At 34.8% G+C, this 24,785-nt stretch overlaps 1 protein-coding gene across 2 annotated transcripts; it reads left to right on the top strand.

The window, feature by feature from the left end:
• Positions 1–427: 427 nt before the first annotated feature.
• Positions 428–23,908, top strand: LOC136804265 (uncharacterized). 2 transcript variants are annotated; one of them, XR_010846258.1, is made up of 8 exons: positions 469–710; positions 5,661–5,835; positions 8,989–9,157; positions 9,755–9,853; positions 10,401–10,767; positions 11,362–11,509; positions 11,790–11,818; positions 12,005–12,168. XR_010846258.1 is itself a non-coding variant. In XM_067060968.1 (6 exons), the coding sequence occupies exons 1-5, from the start codon at positions 650–652 to the stop codon at positions 10,758–10,760; spliced, it is 864 nt and encodes a 287-aa protein (XP_066917069.1). In that variant the 5' UTR covers positions 428–649; the 3' UTR covers positions 10,761–10,767; positions 22,625–23,908. The 2 variants fall into 2 exon arrangements, 1 of the variants encoding a protein (XP_066917069.1); XM_067060968.1 differs by lacking the exons at positions 11,362–11,509; positions 11,790–11,818; positions 12,005–12,168 and adding an exon at positions 22,625–23,908 and having other exon boundaries at positions 428–710.
• Positions 23,909–24,785: the final 877 nt, after the last annotated feature.

Here is a 24,785-nt window from a genome sequence, read left to right as displayed (position 1 = left end):
TGTTTCACTTGTAGAATGATAGATCACAGACCTCTACAATAGAAGCACGCGAATCCGTTAGTGGATGCCAGCAGCCTATATGATAGCTGGAGCCTGGAGATTTATATTTGTCTATTTGGTTGAGTTACAGAGGAGGCTCGTTTTCGCAATTATAGGCGTATTAATGAGAGCGCCGTGTCCCGCCAGCATCTTGAACACCGATTACCCGATACCCTTCTCACAATGCATGGCTTGACCAGGGCGAAGGTTAGCTTTCTTGCCAAACGAACCACTGTCAGTGGGAATCCGAACCGTTCGGTCGCCCGTTATGTGTTCAGCCGGCCAACAAAGGTCGCACGCCCTCGCCCCTCCGCCCTTTCTCCTCTGCTTTGCCTTTGCCTTTCTTAATCCAGTCGGCCTACACTATATGCTTTTCTTTTGACATTTTGCTTAGGTAGTATAGTGCGATTTACGGCTGAGCTCGACTGTATATAACACGAATAACATTACGTAATGTGAAATTTGTAAACAAACAAGATGGTGGATCTAGAAGTGACTAGTTTTGCAGCCATTGGTTTTTTCTTGGTTGTACTTTTGATTTATTTGGAAGTTTAAAGGTGCTATTGTTGTAGCAGAGAATCAGAGATTTCCACAGCAAGGAAAGCACCAAATGGTTTCTTACGCCCCTAGAAGAATTCCCTTCTCTGTCAACATAAAGAGAACAAATCCAGGTATAGATAAATAAAAGACTGCTAGTTTCTATCAATATTTAACTACTTTTTTAAAGAGTCCTCTGCCCAGTTAGTGACTGCAATTTCTACACACAGTCTTATAAATTTAAGTAGTACTAGCTGCATTGGTCTTGGGAAGCAATCCAGCCTCCACCTTCATTCGCAAGTTGCTAGAGAGCAAAATAGGACGACAGGCTATCACTATAAAAGCTCTAAAACAACATATCTAATGAAAACCTGAATATGATTTTTCAATCAGTCAAACTCCTATATCAAGATTAGAAACTAGGCTAGTCTTACCTCTTATCTTTCCCTTTTGCAACAATACAATGCTGACAATTCATTGTTGACACACTTTTAACACATTGACAAGTTACTAGGATCGTCTAAAATCGACATGCGTCTTCTAATTGTTGCTGTAGGCTGGCCTTCGAAATAAAAAATCAAACATAAACAAATACGTACCAAAGTTATCAATCAATCACTAAATTGTACTCTCTCTCTATCACGTCACAGATTATTAATATAATATGAGAAATGTGAAGTGTTATTATATTACTTATATTTGAAAAGAAAACTTTAACGATGTAGTAATCACTAAAAAACTAATTAGCATGCTTTCAACGAAGATGCCCAAATCACAACAACATTTTGCACGCAAGGAAGTTTTTAGTAGACCTTTTTACCGTGAACCGAAAATAATTAAAAGAACCCGGTTTCCTTGTTATGAATTTGAAAAGGGACCAGGTGTGCCCTAGAAGATTAACGCGGCCTCTTAGCGCCTAGAGAGCGTGCTTGCAATGAACAATAAGGACGTGGAAACCAGGTCGACTAAGCGTGCGAATTATTTTTATCATGTGACTTGAAGCGTAATAAGGTTGTAAAATTTTAATGATAGACGCGAGAAAGTTACGAGGAAGTTTGCATGCGTTTCGTGTGTTGTGTGAAACTGCTTATAATTTGGCTGTTTTTTATTGAAAGGATTGCAATGTTTACTGAACTTCTAGTTTGATGGATCCTTCACAGATTGTTTATGATTTCCACCAATGAGATTGCTGTATTTTATAAAGGCCTTTTTCATCTTGGCACCACTGGCCTCTCAGTGCCTTCCACACATAGGCAGCTGTAAAATCGCACCCTTCATACTGTCAACTGCTCTAACTTGGGACTATCTGACAAAACATGGGATGGTAATTCAGCCATCATTTCACCAAAAAAGTTATTTGATTTGAGTTAGTGAACGGCATATTAAAAAATACATGATTTCTCTTTCACACCGAGTAGGCTTTTAAATCGAAATATGAAAAAAATCTGTCGTGGAACACACACAAATGTCTGGAACAAAGAAGACCACATTATTGGCAAAACGATGGAGCGTTTGATGTCACTTGCGCAGCAAGTTACACACTAGTTATTTGTTAATCCATTTGGGCGTTTAAGCGGCAAGCGTTCTCTAATTCTCCAATCGACCTCCAGTCATTTTCAATGAAAACAAAAAAGTTAAAAAGGGCGCGTTATCACTGAAAGTTATCTTGACATATTAATTATTATTCGGCAGAAAGTATGATTGATAAACTTGGCGGAGTTATCAAAACAAATTTGTTGTCAAAGAGATTTAACAGTAAGTGAAAATGCAGGCCAAATATCAACAGTCCCATTCTTTGACCAATTGTCCCAAGTTAGAGCAGTTGACAGTAACACCTTTTTTATTTGTTTCAATCCGTTATCCAAGGTGTAGACTATTTCTCATCTTCAATTCTCTGAAGAAAGGGGAAATTAGATAGTTAGATAGTCAACAGAGTGCCATAAAAAAAATGAATAAAAGAAGAACTTAAAATCTTAAATATTTTCATTTTGAAGAATTAGTGCAAAAAAGTGAAACATAGAAAAGTTTTATTTTTTATTAGTTTAATCAAAATGGGGGATTTGGACAATTTTCTATGTTTGGTTTTTTGCACAAACCCCTGCAGTTACATCAATATGCTAAAAAAATTTTGTTCAACCACCTTCACTTCAAGATAAGCCACCATAGAATGAACTTTCTTTTATAGGATGAACCATATTCATGTGGCTTTCAGCCTTGCAATCCATCGCAAGGGCTAATCAATTTTAATGACTTTTTTTAACTAATGACCAAGTTAAAATTTTTTGATTTTTTTATATTTGAGTATTAAAAAGGCATGCATTCAAATGATAAAGGTTTAAAATTTTTCTCTGGGCTAGTTAGTAAAATATCTCAAATAGGCGATGGAGTGCAAGGCTGAAAGCCACATGAATATGGTTCATCCTATAAAAGGAAGTTCATTCTATGGTTGCCTATCTTGAAGTGAAGGTGGTTGAACAAAATGTTTTTGGCATATTGATGTAACTGCCCTGTAATTTAAAACAGAAAAATTAAAAAGCATACAATACCTTTGGAAATTTATAAGTCCTTCTCTGACTCAGTTTGATGTCTTCTCAATTTTGTTATTACTTGCCGAGTTCATGGAATCAAAGATGCGGCCATGTACTCTACTGATTGACCTGAATGGATGGTAAGGTGTAAGCATGTAATTCTAGCCTTATGGGCCAATCGCATATCAATGAAATAGAAATATTGATTTTCGAGTCCCAAGAGAAGTACAAATTTCTTTAAAGCCTTCAAATACCCGCCAAAAGATTATTTTAATTAGAGTCTTAAACCTCTCATAGCTTCAGCTCCCCCTGGCCGCAGGGGGGGGGGGTGGCTAAAAGGTTCAACAACAACAACTGGTACATAGCTTTAGGTCAGGGGCCACCTACTCAGCTAGGGGTAACTTACATTTATATAAACCAAAATGGGGGCTGAATTCTAAATCATTGTGTTAATATGGCCACAGCGAATTTGGCGGCTCAAAACTTTTGTCCATTTCATAGATTTCTTTATACATTTTTTTCACATTTGATAAAAGTTCTGTCTCAGTGAGACGGTAATATATCTTTTTGGATTTTTGTCAACAGGCTTATGTTAAATTCAATTGTGCTTAGCAATGACATTGTAGCACTTCTAAAGATAGATCTTATTTTTCAATTTTCATAGTTTCTCAAACTTAGGGGCCACCTTCGTCCTTGAATATTTTTCTATTAGGGGATGCCTAAATTCTAGGGGTCACCTAAATTCTTAGGGGCCACCACCTGGAACCTGTTTATAAGCCATGGTCTCTAAACTCTAATATTTGAAGATTTTTCCTTTACCTGGCAAAGCTTAGATAGCGGGTACTTTTTTAATTCCTAACTTGGAATTTGTCTATTTTTCACAGCATTGAAAGACATCTGGTAAAGCAATGTGGAAGACATTAAATTGGGTTCAAAAAGTTCTCAAACATCTTCTGCATTCCAGGAACAAATCTGAGTAAAAATCATAAAACCAAAAAGTTTTAAACCGAATCACCAGGTCATATTATAGTTGCAATGGGAAACCTTCTTTCTAGCTTTTTGACTTTTTGCTAATCACTCGTCATGTTGAATAATTAGAAAGGTCCATTATACAGCATAACATTGTGATTAGGAAAAGTGTAGCTGCCGTTCGGGTCGACATAGGGGCAAAAGCGAACGGCATAAAAATTAACATGAAGCCAAAGGTTTTTATGAACGCATCTTCACGGTAGAAAATGGCTAAAAATTAAGAAAATAACACACTTAGCTAACGAAATATAAATACAGTACAAGTCGAAATATAAAGATACATCAGTTAGATAACAAAGACAAGTCAAAGATATAATATTTAAAAGAAGAAATAGAAACTTACTAAAAACACTGTGACTGAACATACACGTCACGTCAACAGATACTCTCAACTAACAGTCACAGCTACGATACGTAAACTTATAACATATCACAACAACTCGTACGACGATTAGACGATCCTCAAGCGACGAACACGTAGCTATACACACAATACGGCACTATACAATACAATACACAACTCCCTAGACACATAATAAACAATACACATGGGACTAATACAAATTATATAACTATTATTTAAACTTTTAATGTATACCATTCAATCAAAAAGACAATGAAAAGAAACGTAAAAACGAAACGACAAACTAACTGCATTTCGGCAGTTACAAAAAGGTCTCTATCCCTACTAACTAACAGACCGAATTGCTACTTGGTGAGGACAAATTTGTTTTAGGGGCTCCCTATATGCCAAAAATAACCCTCAGTAAGGTCACTCTACATAGTAGCTGCGTAGTTTGTGACCTGACGCTGAGTCAGTCATTAAAGTGTCAGCTAAAATGTGTATAATGCTGCAAGTACTTTAATATTTTACTTGATTCCAAAAGGCGGCTTTTTACTCTCCAAAACCGTTTATTATATTCATTCACTTTTCTTTTTTAATATGCTTCTCGTTTTGAATTTCAATCAAAATCCTGCGTCTAGGAGCTTTGTTTACATATTAACTATTGCTTCTTTTTTCTATTTTTTATTTTGATACACTGCTTTGTTTAACTGATATTATTTTCTCTAGCACGCAGTAGAATTCACAGCTTATATTGATCTTGTTAAAAAGGGAATTCTTCTGAAGTTAAAACGGTTCATAAAGAAGCCGTGTAGGGAACGATCAGATCTCTCCTCTTATAATCAGGCAGAGGTCTATTATTAATCCTGGTCCATCCTTATTCTAAATGAACAATTTCCAATACTTTCATGACTTTCTTCCTCATCTCAAGGAGGATCTCTTTTAGGAAATCGGCAATACCCCATTAAAAAAGTCATTTTGAGAGCTATTCATTATATGAAAACCCTAAAAAATTGACTTTAAGAGTTTTGTCTAGGGGAAAGATAAATATACCCAAGAAGGAATGTTTTTCATCGGGCAACACTATCCTTTTAAGACAAGGTCTGGCTAGAGAGATTCAGCTTTATATGATTGTTTTTTCATGTTAGGAGACCCAAAATACAAAGTTCTCATTCTTTTTTCAGATGAATTTTCTCTCACTCTGTCATCCGTCCGAAATTACACTTGCATTCAATATTGTGCAATCGCCATTGATCAACTCAAAAAGCAAAGTGGATATCAACCAGAACGGAAAGCAAATAGGACATTATTGGATACCATCAACTTGATTTCAACCTGGAAATCAGAAGGCTCACAAATGTATCTTTTTCTTTTGAATCTTATTTGAGATTGCATAATACAGCTGAGTCTCCATAACTCGAACACGCACGGGGAACACAAACTTTCGAGTAATAGAATAAGGTTTATAAGGCATTGTCAATTAAATGGATGATAAAACTTTTCGAGTTGAGGAGACATTCGAATTATAGAGGTTCGAGTTAAAGAGGTTCGAGTTAAAGAGACCTCACTGTATGAGAAGAATGAATTTTTATTTAGGCAACCAAAATATTCAATACACGGTGAGTGAACATTGATAAAGCAAATTGTCAGTTTTTAATTTTCAAGATGATGGCCAGTGTAAACACTGATATCATGAATCCAAGCAACTTCATTGCAGTCTTTGCGATAAAGTTTATTTAATCTCACAACATGGTTTAATGAGACATACCATTACAAGACATTCGAAAACAGCCCGTATTACCAGTCTAACTCATTCCCACTGTCATTGTCAGGGTGTGTAAGAGAGTGTGTTTCAGCACCTCTCAAAGAATTTTTGGATCGTATTACTTTAACATAATTCACTGCCAAGCCCTTTTCAGAAATCGAAAATTCGACCGCTTAGATTTTATTTAAAGTTTGACTTTCCCAGACTCCTGTACCCTGATTTTTGTTTGAATGTTTTTAAGTTGTATAACAATCGACGCAGAATTTTACGTAGATTCCAAAAAAAATGCAATAAAAAGCAAAAAAAGTTTCTGTATCAAAAGTTATGGCCCTTTTTAGTACTACCGCTATTTTGACCCCTCTAAGTATATTCGTAGTTGGCAGTCAACTAAAAGATGTGTGTAAGCTCCCTAGTTTTTAGTATAACTCTTTCATGACCTTTTTACTTTATGCTACTGTCGAAATTTGAGATCGTCGTATTGATGATGAGTATGTTGTAAGAGTTTTAAAAGTGAAAAGAGTTCCAGCAAAAAAAGGTGTTAAAATTAGCTTTTAGCCTCCTGTTTTTTTCTCATTTCGGCCTTTACTTTTTGTTCATATTCTTTTCATTTTTTTCCTTTTCATGATGATACATTTCCAGAACCTCTTTAGAGCATTTCCTGTTTTTTCTGCTGCAAAAGGTTTTTTCTCATATCATTTCCTCGCTTTCGCTGGCAAATTACAGGATGCATAGAAAGTCAAATGATTAACTAATGTGAAAAATAAAGAAGAAAAAAAGCTTCAATTTCTTCCCTTAAATCACTTTAATGAATACGCACTTGTTTCTTTATAAGAACCAATAAAATTTTGGCTGAGTCTGAAATTGTTCTTAAATTTCTATTGTTCCAAACACTAGAGCCATTGTTCTGATGGCCTAAATCTGAGGCTGGTGGTGCTCTCATAAAATTGTTTTTATAAATAAAAAGGCGTGTAGCAAAAAATTTTTTATAATCGTTCATCAGATGTTCATCAAATATTTTAGTTTTAGTGGTCCTTATGATATATCATATTGTAGGGTTCTGAGAAGATGCTCAGGTGCCCATTTGATCATGAAGATAATGACCGTCAAAAATGAAGAACAGCATTTCTCTTCATTTTTGAAAAAGTGATAAAATCATCTTCGAGGATCATAACCAATCAAATAAAATCAAATAGAAAAAGAATTTTGAATTTTCATATCATTACCTCTATGAACATGATTCTTTCACTTTCCAATCATTTTACCTCCGCTTCGCGAGGACCCAAGCCTGTGTACAAACCCTAGCATAATTGAGTTTGAGTCTTTCATGTTTGAGTTTTGTCAGAAATATATTATAAAGTGTACCAGTGCGTTGACTCTGGAAGACTTAATATCTTCAAACACAAGCTCCTTCCATAGTCTGGTGTCCGTAAACAAATTAAACAATGAAATGATTTAATATGACTTTTTTATCGTGTAATATCATAAACGCTTTTTTTTTTTATAAGAATGGTGGTGTAAATCTTTTTCATCATGGATATTCTTAATTTTTTTGGGAGATTTATCCTAAAATATTCTTATAGCATTCTTAGGTTAGAATCCTAATTCAGACTACTTTAATGGGATAAATTTTCGCGGGGATTAAATTTCGCGGTTGAGCTCATCCGCGAAATTTTAAGATTTTGCGGGGATTAATTTTCGCGGATGAGGGATTTCCTGATTTTTCGCGGGGATTTAATTTCGCGGATTGGGGTACAAATTAAAATTTTTGAAAAGGGTCAAAACATTGAAATAACATTTTTTTCCAGGAAAATTAAGAATTTTTTTTCAAGTAATAAGAGGGTGTTTTGGAATAGGGCGAGGAGATATGTATTACAACTATCAAAAGTTGAATTTGAACTTCCATGGTGCGGAGCTAAATTTTCACAGCCTATTTGGGAGAAAAGTGGAAGAGAAATTCGGGATAAGAAAATTAAATTGAAAATAAATTCTTTTGTTTTCCGTTTTCCCTCCTTTTCTTACATATCCTTTTAAATGTTTAATTTCAAGCCAGTTGGATTACCCTCTTGCATTGAAAAGCTTTTAACAATAAGCGATCACTTTAGATAAAAAATTTTCCAATACCTCTTCCAAGTTTCTAAATTTGTGAAGAAAATTTTGAGGAAAACGATTTTTTGCTAACAAGCATATCGAGGATTTGACCTTTTTCGAGGGTTGCGTGCCCTCATGTAGAGAAAAAATAAAAAACGATAAAAATAGAAATTTCGCGGATTGCAAAACAAATTCAAATTTTTCGCGGAAACTAATTTTCGCGGATGGGCCTTTTTCAAATTTCCAATGGGACTTATTTTCGCGGATGACACCCAAATCCGCGAAATCCGCGAAAATTAATCCCCGCGAAAATTTATCTCATTAGAGTAGATTTAACATTTAGTACATACGTCTCAAGCATAAAATGACATTTTTGTGAAAAGAGTGATCCTTACTTGGGGGTAATTGGCAATTTATAATTGAAAATGCTCTAAAAATGGCATTCTTAGCTTGAGTAGCAAAATTCCTTGATGGTGATATTCTTAGCATTATTCTTAATTTTTTGGCCATTTTCATCATGAACATTCTTATAAAGTGTATTCTTATAAAAAAAAAAAGCGTGTAACAAGTTAACAAATTTTTTCTTTTTTGAAAAATATTTTCAAATTTCTTCTAAAAATTTCCTTGACTCTCTCTTCCATTTTGGAAACCCTTCACAGTAATGTCACGGACGACCAACAACAACATGAAGAAATATTCGATTTTCAAACCTTACCGGCCAGCGAACAAGAACTGATCCACAAAATAAAACGAAACGAAAGCCTATTGGTTCCTTTTGGTGTTTACATGGAGGTCCGAAATATTGATGGATTGCAAGATAATGATATCGTAAGAATATTTGTGTCATTTTTGTTCTGACTTCATATTTCTTGGATTTTATGGGAGGAGGTTCAGGATTCGAATGTTTTTTTCATAAGAACAATTTTATAAGAACCCGAGGCTAAAAAATGGCCAAAAACCGAGAATAGGTTAAGAACAATCTGAGCCTTAGATTTCAGAAATTACAATAAAAGTAATGATTTTGATAGATTTTAAACTCTTTTTAAATTATCGTAAGAATATTTAGCCTGAAAATTTCAAAATTCAAATCATTATGAACAGTCCAGACTGAACTAAAGTTTACTGGTTCTTTTAAAAAAGCGTGTACCTGATTGTGATTTTTTAAAGTGGGGCGTGGTTTTGTAATATAATTAAAATGCATCATCACTTTTCATGTTTTCCATTTTTGATTTATTCTTGGTGGGAGATGTATTTAACAGTGGGACCATGCATGATTGATTTGAGCTGGGAGCTTTAATGTGTTGTGACCTCTGTTTTTTTGGTGGTACCTGGACCACCCTCTCTTGCAGACTTTGAACGGCACACAGAAACCATCATCAAATAGAAATCATTTATTCTATTTTATTTCATTTCTTTTGTTTCTAGGTTTCCATGTTCGTCGCTTTGGTTTACAGCAAATATGGACGAATTGAAATCAAAGAATATTTTATTGAAACATTGAGTGGCATTATTTACCCTTTAACTGTAAGTCCTTTAAAGAAGTTTCAAATTTCATGAGGTATTTATTATAAGCGCTTCTTAATTTTTGCAGGTTGGTCAAACAGTCAACTCTCTTTAATCCGAACCTCTTTTATTCGAATCTTTCTATAATTCGAACCAAAATATTTGTCCACTCAGCTAGGAAGTGGTTTGAATTACTCTCTGTAGTTCTAATTTTTCTCTTATTCGAAGATAAATTTTGGCCTCTTGAAGATCGAATTAGAGAGGGTCAACTGTAATTTGGAATATTATTTTCCCTTAAGTTACAAACATTTCATTTCGAATAATAAATACAGCAATTCCTGTTCAATACTTTGAAGGGTTCACATACACGTCTTTTATAAGAACATACTTTGTAAGAACACAAGTAAAGTATTAAGAACGAGTTAAGGACATTTAAAGGCTTCATGGACTCTAAAACACACCTTGTAGGAAATCGCACAGCAGTAACTCATATAAATAAGAACACTTCAGAACATTTTAGGCTTCAAACTCAAAATGTTTAGAACAAGGCTTTATTGCTTTATTGTAGAGGATGTTTGAAGCAGGGGTTGAGCCATTGCACCTGGACAACCCATCACCAGGACAACAGCAACCACAACTAGACCACAATGCATCCCCTTTACAACAACAATTATGTATTGTTTGTCAAACACATCCAGTCACTCGCACTATTCTGCCCTGCAAACATGCATGTCTTTGCAAAATCTGCTATTTTCGAATCAAAGATGATATATGTCCAATCTGTCGGTCACCGATTCTTTCGTTTTTCGTTTTACGAGATGAATCGTTTTTACCGAGAACCGAAGATGAAGAGAGGGATGACATCAGTCGAGATATTCGCCGAATGGGATGGTGGGAGTTTGTCAAAGCTGTCTGGAATGCTGGGTAAACCTATCGTAAGTCAAATTATTTTTCTGTGATTTATGTTTCCTTCTAAAGGCTCGAAAATGTAAAATTTTATCTATTTTATGCTTTTACTGTATCAATATATTTCAAATAAGTAAAAAACGCAATTTAGTGACTGTAGGCTAGATCTCAAATTCACTTTTCAGGGAACCAGAATATCAGGCTGTTTATAACTGTCTTCTTTCCGATTTTCAATAAGTAGTAGAGAGTGATCTAGTACAAAGACAAATATTTTGATGTTAGTTCAAACACAGTGGTGTCTGTTTCAATTTTTCGCACGTTTGTTTATTTAGTGTGAGAAGCGCTGTTTGAATGAATAATTTGGACAAAAAGGGGAAAAAAGATACCCTAGTCAGTCAAATTCCAGGTTGAAATTCAATTTGACTTTGAAGTCCAGAAAATATTTCTATGAAAATTTTTTATTCAAGGGACAATCTTTGAGGGCTCACTAGGTAGTACAAGCTCATATTATAATATACCATCGATTTTGTTTTCTCAGCTGTGTAATAATGTCCATTCAGGAGGCCTGACCTTACTAATAATAACTATAGGTTTTAATAAGAGAATTGTTTCAATCTTCAAAGAGGTTATTTGAAGATTTGCGTCGTATCACGATTTTTACATTTGGTCGGTGTTTTTGGATCATTTTCTGCGGAAAAATGAAGATTCTAGTTCACTGGATATATTTGGTTGTTCTTTTGCTGACCACTGGATTCATATACGGATTGCAAGGTACTTTCTTTCATCATAATCAAGAATTTCGTTTGTTTATCATTTTTTCATTATATCACTATCAGTTATACAATTTGATTACACTTCGGAGCTCCCTCGGAAAATTCCCTTTCTCCAATACGGTTATTACGGTAGTACTAATGATGCCACAACTTTTCGCTGTTGTCATTCAAAGAATTCGTAGTAACGTGATTAAACAATTTTCTTTCTGTCGTTATAAAAATCTATCGAAATTTTTAGAGATTTAAAATTCTATTTATTTTTCATTTCTTGGTTCCAGGTAAAAGTATGGTGGAGAAGAAAAACCAGGTGAAACTTAAATTTTTGTTTGCGAAAAAACTCCTTAAGGCTTTCTTACCCTTTTTACAAAGCTATCGACAAATTTGAAGGTAGAATGGGAAATTAAAGTTTTATCTAGAGAGATTTACCTACCTACCTACCTACCTTTTTACTTAACTTTGTAGGAATTTGCACTTCCACTCCTCTACTTTTCAGTGTGTGGAGGATTTCAAAGTGTGCAATTCGAACCACATTAAAGGATGTCGGAACGTTTATCTCAAGTGTCTCATGGGGTCAAGAAGAACGCACTCCTGATCTCAGAGATTGGAAAATATATATGATTAAGAAGAAATACAATTCTGAAAAGCGAATTTCTTAAATATTTTCGAACATTTTTCTCACTGGTACGAGGCCAAAATTTAGCATCTATTACATCTTTCCTAGGACGCAACTACATTAATTTCTTTCAAAAACTGAATGTATTTGAAGTCATTTTTGCGAGCGGGTCCGCTGCTTTGGACTAGAAAAAAATCTTTATGCATTAAAAAAGAAACAAATATGGGCAAAAATTGCAAATTTTATTCAACGAGCTCTATATTCAAACATACAAAGAACGATATTTCAAAATTATAAACTCTTTCAGTTCGATTATATTTTAGGCACAATTTAAAGTTAAAAACGACGGACGTATTCAAACTGAGTATTTAGAATTTAAAGGCCTGTGTCTATCTTCCTGAAACTTCTGTGGTTGCGTCCGAGAAAGATGTCACGGATCCTAAGGATAGATCCCCTCTCATTTTTTGAGCAGCTTTTAAATCCATAAAAAACTGCGTTTATTATGAAGTATATTATATGAAGATATTATTTAAAATTGTTTGAACTCGATGTAATATGTGGGCTTACTTCCGGGTTGTCTTGAAAGCAAAATTATCTGTAAGTTATACCGTAGAATGGCTAAACTTTTTGGACGTTCGTTCGTTCGTTCGTTCGTTCGTTCGTTCGTTCGTTCGTTCGTTCGTTCGTTCGTTCGTTCGTTCGTTCGTTCGTTCGTTCGTTCGTTCGTTCGTTCGTTCGTTCGTTCGTTCGTTCGTTCGTTCGTTCGTTCGTTCGTTCGTTCGTTCGTTCGTTCGTTCGTTCGTTCGTTCGTTCGTTCGTTCGTTCGTTCGTTCGTTCGTTCGTTCGTTCGTTCGTTCGTTCGTTCGTTCGTTCGTTCGTTCGTTCGTTCGTTCGTTCGTTCGTTCGTTCGTTCGTTCGTTCGTTTCGTTCGTTCGTTCGTTCGTTCGTTCGTTCGTTCGTTCGTTCGTTCGTTCGTTCGTTCGTTCGTTCGTTCGTTCGTTCGTTCGTTCGTTCGTTCGTTCGTTCGTTCGTTCGTTCGTTCGTTCGTTCGTTCGTTCGTTCGTTCGTTCGTTCGTTGGCTCATTAGTTTTTTCTGATTTTTTGCACAAAGATGCATAACTATAAGCCCTCGAATGTGACGGAGCCCGATTTTCGAAAAAAAAATTTTTGGGCAAATTTGGGCCAAAAAACGGCTAAAATAAGGGTTTTTTGGTCTTTGTGAAATATTGCATCTTTGTTTTTTTCTGACTTTTTGCATGAAAGTAAGGTACCATCATAGGTAAAAGATGGCTCAAGCAGATTCTTGCAAAAAAAATTTGTTGGCCCAAAAAACGCATGTTTATCTATTGTCACCTTTCAACGGAAAAAGACCAACACTCTAGGTAAGTACAAAAGTAGCTTCAACTTGCTAGGTATTCAATCACAAGGTTGCTTCGTATTGTCCACACATTTGTACGCAGCAAAAATATCTTTGTCGGTATGCCCGGAAAAACAACGGAATCAGTCCGGAAATGCGTCAGGAATGTTCCCAAGGGAATGCGAAAATTTATCCATCCTATGGTATAAGTTATAATCAACTATAACTATAACCAAGTCTATAGACGACCCTTCCTCAGCCTCTAGTCAAAATATAATTTTTCTGGGGCTGATTTCGAAATCCAACATAAAATCGGAATTCGGAAAGAATTATGGATATTTGCCACTTTTTCAAGATCGGAGGATTTATATTTGCAAAGGGAATTACTAACTTGATGAAGATCTAAAAGCAAATATGACTTTTTCTTATCGATCGGGTTTTTCTTGCAATATATTTTTTCACCTTTTCTTTTGATATCCTAGCTTTCAAGAAACTGAAGTGAACTACTAAGTGCCCATATATAAGACCTTAAAATGACGAAATAAAAGGTCTTGATTTTTGAATCCTCGACCTGTTGTTCATGCATGTTTTGTTTGGAATGATTCTGACTCTCAGTTTTAGTCATCTAGTACAATCACAATCTGACTTCAGTTGTGGATATTTCTTCGAAATCCATTCATGGGACTGGGAAAGCTTTCCAAGCTTTTACACTCGACAACATTCGTATTAATAGTTTTAAGAAGCTTATACACTACCTTTCCCTGGTTAAGCACCAATAAATGCCTTGGTATCCAGTCGTCGGACCCATGATCTGAATTCATGCGGACACTTACCTATAGGGATTAAAAGTCATAAAAGTTAATACTTATTAACTACCAAGTTGAGAATAATGATGTTTAAATGTTTATGAATGTAATTGACTAAAGACTATGTGAATAGGTCATTATTGCTGATTGTGGTAATTTTTTGCCGACTTAGGCCTACTTCAAAGGGAGGTAATCTTCCTTTCTAAGTAAGATACGAATAATCTAAACACAGATTTGAAATCAGCAAAAATTAAATATTAAAAAAAGGCTTTTGTGATCTAATAGATCTTTGAACCAGTACAAAAAATTTTTTGGACCTACCTCGGAGGTCCTTTAAATTAACTCTCATTCTTAAAAGAAATTGTTCTTTTGAGGAAAAATATTGTAGTGCGAAGAGGTCTCGAAAAAGCTATGTTTGTAATCTATGTTAGAAATTTTGGTTTAGCTTGAATAGAAATCATTTTTTGTCACCACTGCAATTTTATACGTGCAATTAATGACTGACATAATGTAGAAGTTGTGTTGTGCAATCATTCGTCTTTTTAACATTTGGAGCAGATGAGCGGAAAACTCTCGATTTTGAATACTCTTTCTGCGGGTGAAGCGAAATAATTGTCGTTTTGGAACTGTGAAAATTTTGGTTATGTTAATGTCGAATGAAATATTTCCTTTTTGAAGTGTTTTTAAAGTGACAACTCTCTTTACTGTGGTTAACTTCCTTTATCGACTCATGTACCACCATCTTGGAAATGACGTCATTCCATTTCGATGTTGAATTTAAGAGATCTTTTAGTCTTCAGGAGTTCATTGGTTATTATAGATCGTTGATCAGATTTTTTGGGACGAGATGGAGTTTTAACAAGCTCTTATTTGATTTGGTTGGTCGTTAACCAGTAATAAAACATGTTACTTTTTCTAAAGAACGCGTCATTATTTTTCCTACTTCGAATGACCAATTATTAAAGGTTTTGTTTTTAAATAAGAGTGATATTGTTTGCTTACTCATCAATTTTAATTTGCAAACTTTTTGGGTCAAGTTGAACATTTACAAGAATTTTTGTCATTGGATTGGTCGTTAACTATTCAAACAAAAACTTTTATTATATTTTTCTAAAGAACGCGTCATCTCTATTGTTTTGAATAACCAATTATGTGAGCATCTTGTAAAAACTTCAATACAACTGAACTTTTTCGCATTGGATTGACACGGATGTGGAGCAAGATTGGTCAGAAAGAGAAAAAACAACATTTTTTGCTTATATCAGCATAATATAACAATAGGAAGACACTGTCCCGAAATGAAATATGTGTCTGATATGAAACGGGAACACTTATGTAAAAACAAAACCTTAAACCCTTTCCGTGCCGATGTCGGCATATGCCGACATGAGCATTTTTAATTTCCTTGCCATTGTCGGGATTTGCCGACATGCGAAATTTCGACCTATTTGACGGAAATTTATCATTTTTTACAAGATTTTTGTATTAGGGGGTTTGAAATGAAAAAAATGAATAGTTACAAACTTTTCTATGTTGAAAAATAACTATTCTACAATTAGTAGAGGGTATTCTGTAAAATCGCTCGAATGTTTTGTTAGAAGCACTTGTTATACATTTTTGGAAAGCTAAGGGGTAAGGGAATCGAAATTACGATGTTTCCAATTTTTTTTCGGACACTTTGGTGTGATTTTCGGACAAATATGACGGTCTCAGGCAAAAATCATAGGGTTAAAAATTAATGAAAATTTTAGCTCGAGAAAACGGAGACCTGTTGTTTATTTTTGGAAAGCTCTCGAAAAATTAGGATTAGAGATATATTGCAAGTGATATTGAGCTTCAAAAAGCGCAAAAACTGGACAAAATAGCTGTGAAGCTGTTTCTGGCTGAAAAACAAGGTTTTCAAGGGTTAATATCTCGAGTTAGGTACCTATACTTGCAATATATCTCTAATCCTAATTTTTTGAGAGCTTTCCAAAAATATACAACAGGTCTCCGTTTTCTCGAGCTAAAATTTTCATTAATTTTTAACCCTATGATTTTTGCCTGAGACCGTCATATTTGTCCGAAAATCACACCAAAGTGTCCGAAAAAAAATTGGAAACATCGTAATTTCGATTCCCCTACCCCTTAGCTTTCCAAAAATGTATAACAAGTGCTTCTAACAAAACATTCGAGCGATTTTACAAAATCGAACAAAATTCCCCCTACTAAATGTTCAACTCAAAATTATAGTCCTTGGCTAATACTTCATATATTATTCAGAAAATGAAGTGAAAATCGCTACTTTTTGCCCATGACATTGGCAAATAGGTTGAAGGTGTAAAAAAATAAGCCGGCAAATAGATCGAGGGTGTAAAAAATGCCACGGCAGTTAAAGGGTCAAAGTATCTTCTAAAAACTCCATCTGGATTTTTTATGGCAATTTCTCTTTTTGGATTTGGAACAGACCAAACGTGTTCCACCACAGGGAACTTCAGATTTTTTGGAATTTTCTAAAACCAATGGAAACGCCCATTACATTCTGCATTTCGTCAGTTATTTCTTCAAGAGATACTTTTTGGAAATTGTTTGACAATTATGTGTATCAGTGGGTGTTTTTTTAAGGACGCCATACCAAGAGGCTGGTTCAAATTTCCTATTTATTGCTTTGAATGTTTGAAATTGTACGTGTTACAAATTTGACGCGATGTATAACTACTGGTTTGATATCTATGTTAATTATGGAATAAAGGACTTCCAGGCGTTCTCACTCATTCGCTATCATCTATGAGAGTGTTGATAGTTAGTAGGTTGAATTAGCATACTTTTCACGATAATTTTTTTGAACCGTCTCTACAACAGTAGACCGGAGGTGGTCTTTGTCCGGGGGGGGGCACTGACCTTGACGGCCGACGGGGAAGTGCCGCTAGAGTTCAAAAAGTGGACCCTGTCAGATATGATTATTTGGTAAATTTAGGACCCGTCAGAATGAAAAATTGAAACATTTTACTATTTCCAACCTAAAATGTAGCAAAGATGACCAAAAGAAGATGAAAAAAATAATTTTCACCCTTAAAATTGTTCAAAATAACCAAAAGTTGACCCTGCCAGATGCCAAACATCTTGAAGAATGAAGATTAGTAAATTAGAGAGCCTGTCAGATTCTAAAAAAGGGAACCTGACCAACCTGTACCTAATTTTACCTAAGTGCCTCCCTCGGGGTCTTGTTTGACCCAGACAAGTAGTATATATAGGTTTTTATTTGATTTTCTCAATATAAATAAATCAAATAAAAATAAATTCTGCTGATTCAGCAGAAAAGTACCAACAATTTTCAAAGGGTTTTTAGGCCATAATGACCTTGCCACTTTCAATGCTCCAAAGAAAATTTTCCCTTGCTTGATGAGCTTGGCAAAAACTGGTTTTGAAGTCCCGGGGAACTATATAACCCATTATATATAACTTGGTTAATCGAAAAAGGTCTTTTCACCGACTACAGTCAGTTTGTCAACACGAAGTATTTTTGTCAAAACTTTCTTGATCGAAAAAATGTTGGTTAGTTGGTTTGTTAGTAGGGTGGAGGAGGTTGACTGCCCCGGATTTTCATTCCCCTTTTTCTCGAGGTTAGGAAATTTGTCTTTAAAAGATTTTGGGTATTCCTCCGAAAATAAGTATATTTTCACCTACATGTTTTTTTTTATAAGCAAGTGTCTGTCCCTATCTATGTCAGGCTCGCATTATGCTTAGCATTCTATTGTTCTCAAACAATAGAGCCATTGTTTAGGTACCAAAAACTGAGCCTGCATATGCTTATAAACGTTATGCTTATAAAAGAAAAAACATGTAGCTCTGGCAATTTTCCAAAAGAAATGTTTCTCTTTTTAAATTAGCATTTTAAAGTTTTTAATAAAAAAAACTCAGTCAGCTGAGGAATTGTTTCAGAAATAGAACAAAGATTGGTACTAAATGAAACAGAAGTAAAAAAAGGCTTCAACTTGGCTGAACCAAAGGCTTGGAAACTAGAAATTTAACAGAGACAAAGTTTCAATTTTTTGCAAGTAAATATTTTGCTCATACTTAAGCTGAAGTCACTGAAAGCCGGCTTGTTTCTACTGGACCATGGAAAACATAACATTTCAAATTAAATCGGGTGTTTCAGTGGATATCTCCCATAAACTCGCTGATTATTTTCTTCTCGGATTTGTTATTGGTTGATTGCTAAGTTTGTTATAGTAAGTAGGTCCTAACATTTGTTTCTGTTTTTCCAAAATTTTTGTTATCACAGTACAAATATTGATAGCGTTCTTCAAAAAAGGTTCAATCTGAAGACAATCTTTAGACAATCTTTACTTTTGAAAGGATCCCTTCTGTCAAGAAAAAAATATTAGCGTTCAGAGGAATGTTTTAGTGTGGTTTCTCCTTTTTTAAGGGGTCATTTGAAACATGAAATGAAAAAGAAGAAGAAGAAGAAGAATAAAAACGGAAAAGAAAAAGCTCAAAATTCCACCTGCCTTCACGGTTGTTTCCATCCAATTTTGTGGAAAGGAAAAGAAAGAAAAGTTTAGTCTTTAGAATGGAAGAAGGGAGATAAAAGGGGGAGAAGGGAGAACTATGTGGGACTCCCAGCTAGGTGAAAAATAACAACAAAAAGAAAGACTCACACGAACTTTTTTTTAGCTTTATGTTTGTTATAATTTTTTTCAAAGAAACACGAAAGGATGGAGTAGAAAGATTTTTTTTTTGGTCGAAATGATTGATAGGGAAAAAATCAGACTCTAATTTCCCCCTTCAGAAAAAAAATTCTAATCACTTTTTTTTTCTTTCATGAGTTTATACGAATATTTTTAGAGATCAATTTACATGTTGTATTGTGATGTTGGGATTTTGTAAAGGAATCAACTTGATTTTGGTTTTACGGTTGGTTTTTGAAAGTTGAAACATTCTCTTGTGTTTGTCGAATCATTTTTTTGTACTTTGGATAAATTTGAAAATTGAACTATCTAAATCCGTTCTTTAGAATAAGTATCACGGCAAAACTTGAACATGTTTACGGAGGCTTTTGTTTTTATAGTGTTTGTAGTGTTGCTTTTTAGTCAAAAATTTTGGATTCGGTAGAAGGAATATTGTCTTCATCGGAAAAAGCTCTTCCTAATGTTTGATTTGCTGACCTCTATATAGATATACCTTATACCTTTTAAAGGTTTATGATAATATGATATTACCTGACCTTCCACTATAATGGCTAGTGTGGCTCATTCCCCTGTCAAAGCTTTCTTCCTGAGACAAAAGAACAAAAAATTGAAATTTGCTGCTGCTCTTTTTCAAACAAACTTACAGAGATCACAAATCGAAAATCCTCTTTTTAAGCTCTGCATGGCAATTAGATTCAATATACTTTAAAACCTATAATTGTAGAAACGAAACTTATATCCCCCTAACTAAACTACACCCCAAATCAAAAGCAAGAGGAAAGACCTCAAGTTTGATGAAAACAACTTTCCGCTTCGACGACCATATTGAATTCGAACAGCGTGATCTATGCTACTCGGTGGCTGGGGGAGTACCTTTTTTACAAATTCTTTCATGCAAACCCTGTTTCATGTAAGCCCTTGCTAGCTAAAAAAAGATTGTTCGGCGAAATTTGTCGAACAGCGGCACTTTCTGGAAAAGAGGATCTACTGAGTATTAAGCAGCCTCTATTATACGAAGCTGAAATGAAATTTGCAAGATGTAGGGACAAACGACTTACGCCAATATAGCGTTTTCGGTGCTTTAAGGATTTTTTTATATCCATGGATTCTGAAGTCTGCCTTGGAATATAGACTGGCACACCATTCGAGCTGGTGATATCACGCAGGAATAGTGAGTCTAGGAGTTAGTTAAGTGTAGTAAAGATTTTGTCAACGGGAGGGGCTGAAAGCGTGTTAATCAGCCCCCTCTCGCCAACTTTTTCTTGTTCTCCTACGCAGCTCCTACTTTTGCAATCTTCCCGCCCATTGAAATTTTCAACTAACAAACTTCTGTATTTTGCTAGTCTACTTGGCATACTGGCATACTAGTATTCAGTCACAACTAAATATCAGATTTAAAAGCCATCCCCACTAGTGTCACTCCTCATTTACCTAGTTGACTAAGCCTGTATTCACTAAACACCCCGGCTTATGGCAATATAACGTTTTCGGCGCCTTAAATTTTTTTTCATATTTACGGATTTTAAGTTTGCCTTGGAATACTGGTATTCAGTAACAGCTAAACATCAGATTAAACCAAGTGACTAAATCAATCTAACATAGATTTCAAGGCTATTCGATTCCCTGGACAATCAGTAAATCTACTTCCTGAAGGCTTAAACATCCCTGGACACCGATGATTTGAGATGTCAGACAAAACATGTTTTTGTAAAAACGTTAAGTTTTTAACTCTTTATGTCATGTATCGAAATTCACTATTGAAATTTAGACTGTTTTTGAAGAGACGTTTCATAAAACTTAAATGCGATTTTGTTAGCTTTGACAAAAAACAAAATATGTAATGTTTGGGTTCGGTTTAATTTATAAATTGTTTCCCCAAGCGAAATAAGCGGCAGCGAAATTGATTGTTTAAACATGAACGTACTTCACCAGCTGAGTAGTGCTGGAAGAGAAAAAGTTGACCTCGAGTACCCCCACCCTCAAAATATATTGCCCAAAAAAATGAAAAGTACTTCTAATACACCTTTTCGACCGTAGCCGCCAAAAGAGCCGCCGTTTTGTCCGTTTTACCACCCTAAAACCGTCCCAGTCTTTTTTTCGCACCTATAGACAATAGAAAAAGGTGTAAAAAAGGATTGGATCGAGTTTAGGCGGATAATTGAATAACGGACGAAAAGGTGGTCTGTTAAATATCAACTCCACACATGACTGAATTGAAATTTTGTAAACAGACTTTTTATGCCTTTCAAGTCAAAATGTTCAGTAGTTCGCAAATTCTGGAAATCAGCAAGATACATTTTTGCTAGAGCTCCTAGTTCACCCATTAAGAAAAATAAATACCGGGTGCGCCACAATCTCTCTTTGAAACTAATTTTCTTGAAATCTAAAAATTTTAAAAGAAGCATTTCTATTATATTGGAAAGAAGAAAGATAAACTTAAATTTTGATGGGTCATTTGTTAAATTCGAGAATAAAAAAGTTACTTCGAGAAAGTGCTCGAAAACGTAAAAAATCGACTTATCAAATTTTTATTTTAAATTTGGCAATAGCGATAACCTTTATATGATTTAAAGCATTTTTCAGTAACTAAATACATTAATCGCACGATGAGTTATTTTTTCTTATTTGGCGCTCTTTCAAAGAGAGCAATTAATCGTTAATTGCATCCTGTAGAGAGCAATTAATCGTTAATCACACTCTTCGATGCTGCGCCAATGTTTACAAAATTGACTTTAATGTTTTTTTCTTACATTTTTTATCATCGAACGTTTTAATTGCATTCGAGATTCATTTTGAGAGAAAGAAAATCTATAAACAACAATAAAAGAATAACTTAGAGAGAAGACAAAAATATGACTTTTAGTGGAATTTACTTTTCCTAACGGGGAAAAAGTAGTGCGATTAGCTCGTAATCACATAATAACTCGTACAATTCGAAAATTGCACTCGTGATTGTTTTGTTTCGAATTTTCCTCGTCCTTTCGGACTCGGAAAATTAATAACAAAAAAATCACTCGTACAATTATCCTCGAATTGCACTCGTTATCATGTGATTACATATACAAATCTTGAAACCGAAGGGTCGAAAGGGTTTAAAATCTTCATCAAAATAAATTTGATTTACTTTGACCGAAATTTTCCTCAGATTTTTGGTTCTAGACTGGATAAAGTCTATGTAAGACTGGATCCACCTCGAAACCCATATTTGATGTATTTTTATGAATTTTACCAGATTTTTTGGCCTTTTCGACGAATTTTCTTCCTTTCATTGAAATTCAACCTTCCTTTAAATAACAAAAGGTCATTTAGACAGCTAATTATCATTTTTAATGACTGAAACGAAAATACTGATGTATCATGTAATTATGCTTCTGTTCAATTTGATAGGTCGATTTTTAAGGTTTTTGAGCACTTTCCGAAAGTAACTTTTTTATTCAATTGAGCATAACTTTTGAACTAATGAACCAAATTTTATAAATGAACCATCAAAATTTTTAAGTTTATCTTTCTTCTTTCCAATGAAAAAGGATTGGCTATTTTTAAAAGTTTAGACCTCGAGAAAATTCACTTTAAAGAGAGAAACTTTTTTGTGGCGCACCCGGTAGAACCGTACAATACCGCTTATCGTTACCTTCATTTCTTCATTTCTTCCTTTCTCTCATTTTAGCGTAAAACGGAACGGTAAAGAAGAGCTAGAATCGTCCAAAAACATTTTTACACACATCATTTTGAATGGCAGCCCATGCTTTTCTTCCAATCGCGATGTCATTACACACTCTCCAACAGTATGAACGTTCAACTCATTTTGGTCGTCATCGGGATGCTATTTAGCATTCTCACAAATTCCTTACTTTTGTACTCCGTCTTTAGAAGATCTGCAAACCGATCCAAATTTTATCTGATCATCAAAAATATTGGGATATCAGACTTTTTAACCGGTACCGTTGCTGCACCGTATTTCATTTATCTGTACTGCCGTTACACGAAATATAAGACAGTCGACACAATGGATTCCATCTTTTTGACAATCTTTTTCACCGTAGCTGCATCCGCCATTTTGAATTGTTCTTTCATGGCTGTTGACCGACTGACATTTTTACGGAACCCGGAAATCTACACATCATCTTTAAACAATCGTAAACAGACAGTAATTATCGTCTTGATTTGGATTTCATCCTTTTTCTTTTCGCTGATTCAGCATGTTTTAAACCAACTTTTGTACCAAACGCTGTTCTCTATTTTGGTTGTTTTTACTTCGGGAATTATCATGATTTTCACTTTGATCGCATACTGGAAACACTTTAGCACACATACTTCCACCACTATCAATAAAATCCCGTCTAAAACAAAATCATCGAATCTTGAACTCCCTCCTCATGAAACAATCCAACCCTCGAGGTCTATAGAATTATCGCCACACTTGGACGTGTTCCCTACTGACCTGCGAAAGCCTTCCGACACACCGAGTGTGGCAACAATACCTGGAACAACGGATGATTTCATGGCGGAGGAATTCCAAGTAACGACAATCAGGCCTTCCATCACTGAACTTGAACATGAAAAGCCAAAAAAGCATCGTTCGTATGAAATTCGAATTGTGCTCACACTCACTATAATGACTGCTACGTATTGGTTGTTCCATTTACCGTTCATTATTTCCAGTTTATATTTATACGCGTGTGAACAATGCCCGTGTGATTCCCTGGTCGCTTCACAATGTGTTATATTGTATACGGTACTCTTCAGTTCCGGGTTTCGTCCGTTGATTTTTATCATACGGTTATCACAAACTCGAGAAGCGATTTGTCAGTTGTTCGATCAAAAGCAGCGAAGGAGAAGACATTATACTTTAGAACGTGAAGTACGAAGTTGATATGTTTTTGTCCTGAAACAATTTAGGTTTTTATGAAATTTAATGAAAGGAAATATTGAAGATCAAATTTTCAAATTATGCAGCATCTACATTATCCCCGTGTGTCGTAGGCCTTGTCACGTAAGAAAACTAAACTTTTAGGACTAGTGAATTTTTGTGTAATGTTTCTCGACATCTCTAGAAATATGTGGATTGACGGTGTTTTAATGTGACTTTTGAGTCAAAATTGTCTGAAATTGATGTATAGATATCAGGATTTTCTATAAAAAGCCGATTTTTTGACAACATCAATAGTCAATACCTTTTGAATCAACCAACGAAATAACATCGAATTTGACAGACATGTTTAAAATAAGTCTCTAAATTGCGTTTTCTTCTATACAGGGACAAATATGTTGGATAAGAAAGTGTCGTCTATGTTTATTTTTACACTTGGGACATTTCGAAATTTTGATTTTTAACTTTCGTCTTGAAAATTAATGTCTCATTTTTTTGAATAGTGAAGAGGTGTTTTTATCACTGAATGACTTGATAGATTGAAAGATCCACGCATTGATTTCAGGGATAAACTTATTTTCAAAAATAAGGATTTAATTCAGAAAACAATATGGAACCATTCACAAAATTTTCCTTACGTGTTTCCTTTTTTGCTGTATGAAATGCTTTTGCTTATTTTCTCAAAAAGTTGGCAAAATGGAAATCGTTGTAACAAACCCTTTCGAGAACGAAGAAGCTTAATATCGACATTACAAAGAAATGGAGGAAATGAACCGAACTATCGCTAGTTTGCGTGAAGTTATCGATGAAAAAGATGAAATCATCAGGACAGGTAATCTTTCAAATTTAGAATCTTATGATTGTGATTAGCTTTTTACTTTGAACTTTGTTTCAGGTTGTAAAATTTCACATAAAAAACGATTTTGAAAGCTTTTCAGCTTCTATGATGTGAATTAGG

This window comes from Clytia hemisphaerica, unplaced genomic scaffold (genome assembly GCF_902728285.1).
Source record: "Clytia hemisphaerica strain Z4C2 unplaced genomic scaffold, Clytia hemisphaerica genome assembly, whole genome shotgun sequence".
NCBI classification, from domain to species: Eukaryota; Metazoa; Cnidaria; class Hydrozoa; order Leptothecata; family Clytiidae; genus Clytia; species Clytia hemisphaerica.
Note: the sequence above shows the minus strand (reverse complement) of the source record. Positions and strands in the feature narration are given on the sequence as shown.

Excerpts from the sequence above, each read along its gene's own strand:
- LOC136804265 (XM_067060968.1), top strand. The coding sequence starts at position 650 with ATGGTTTCTTACGCCCCTAGAAGAATTCCCTTCTCTGTCAACATAAAG. Across the intron at positions 711-5,660 it reads CATAAAGAGAACAAATCCAG|ATGAATTTTCTCTCACTCTG; the intron begins GTATAGATAAAT and ends TTCTTTTTTCAG. Across the intron at positions 9,854-10,400 it reads GCATTATTTACCCTTTAACT|AGGATGTTTGAAGCAGGGGT; the intron begins GTAAGTCCTTTA and ends GCTTTATTGTAG.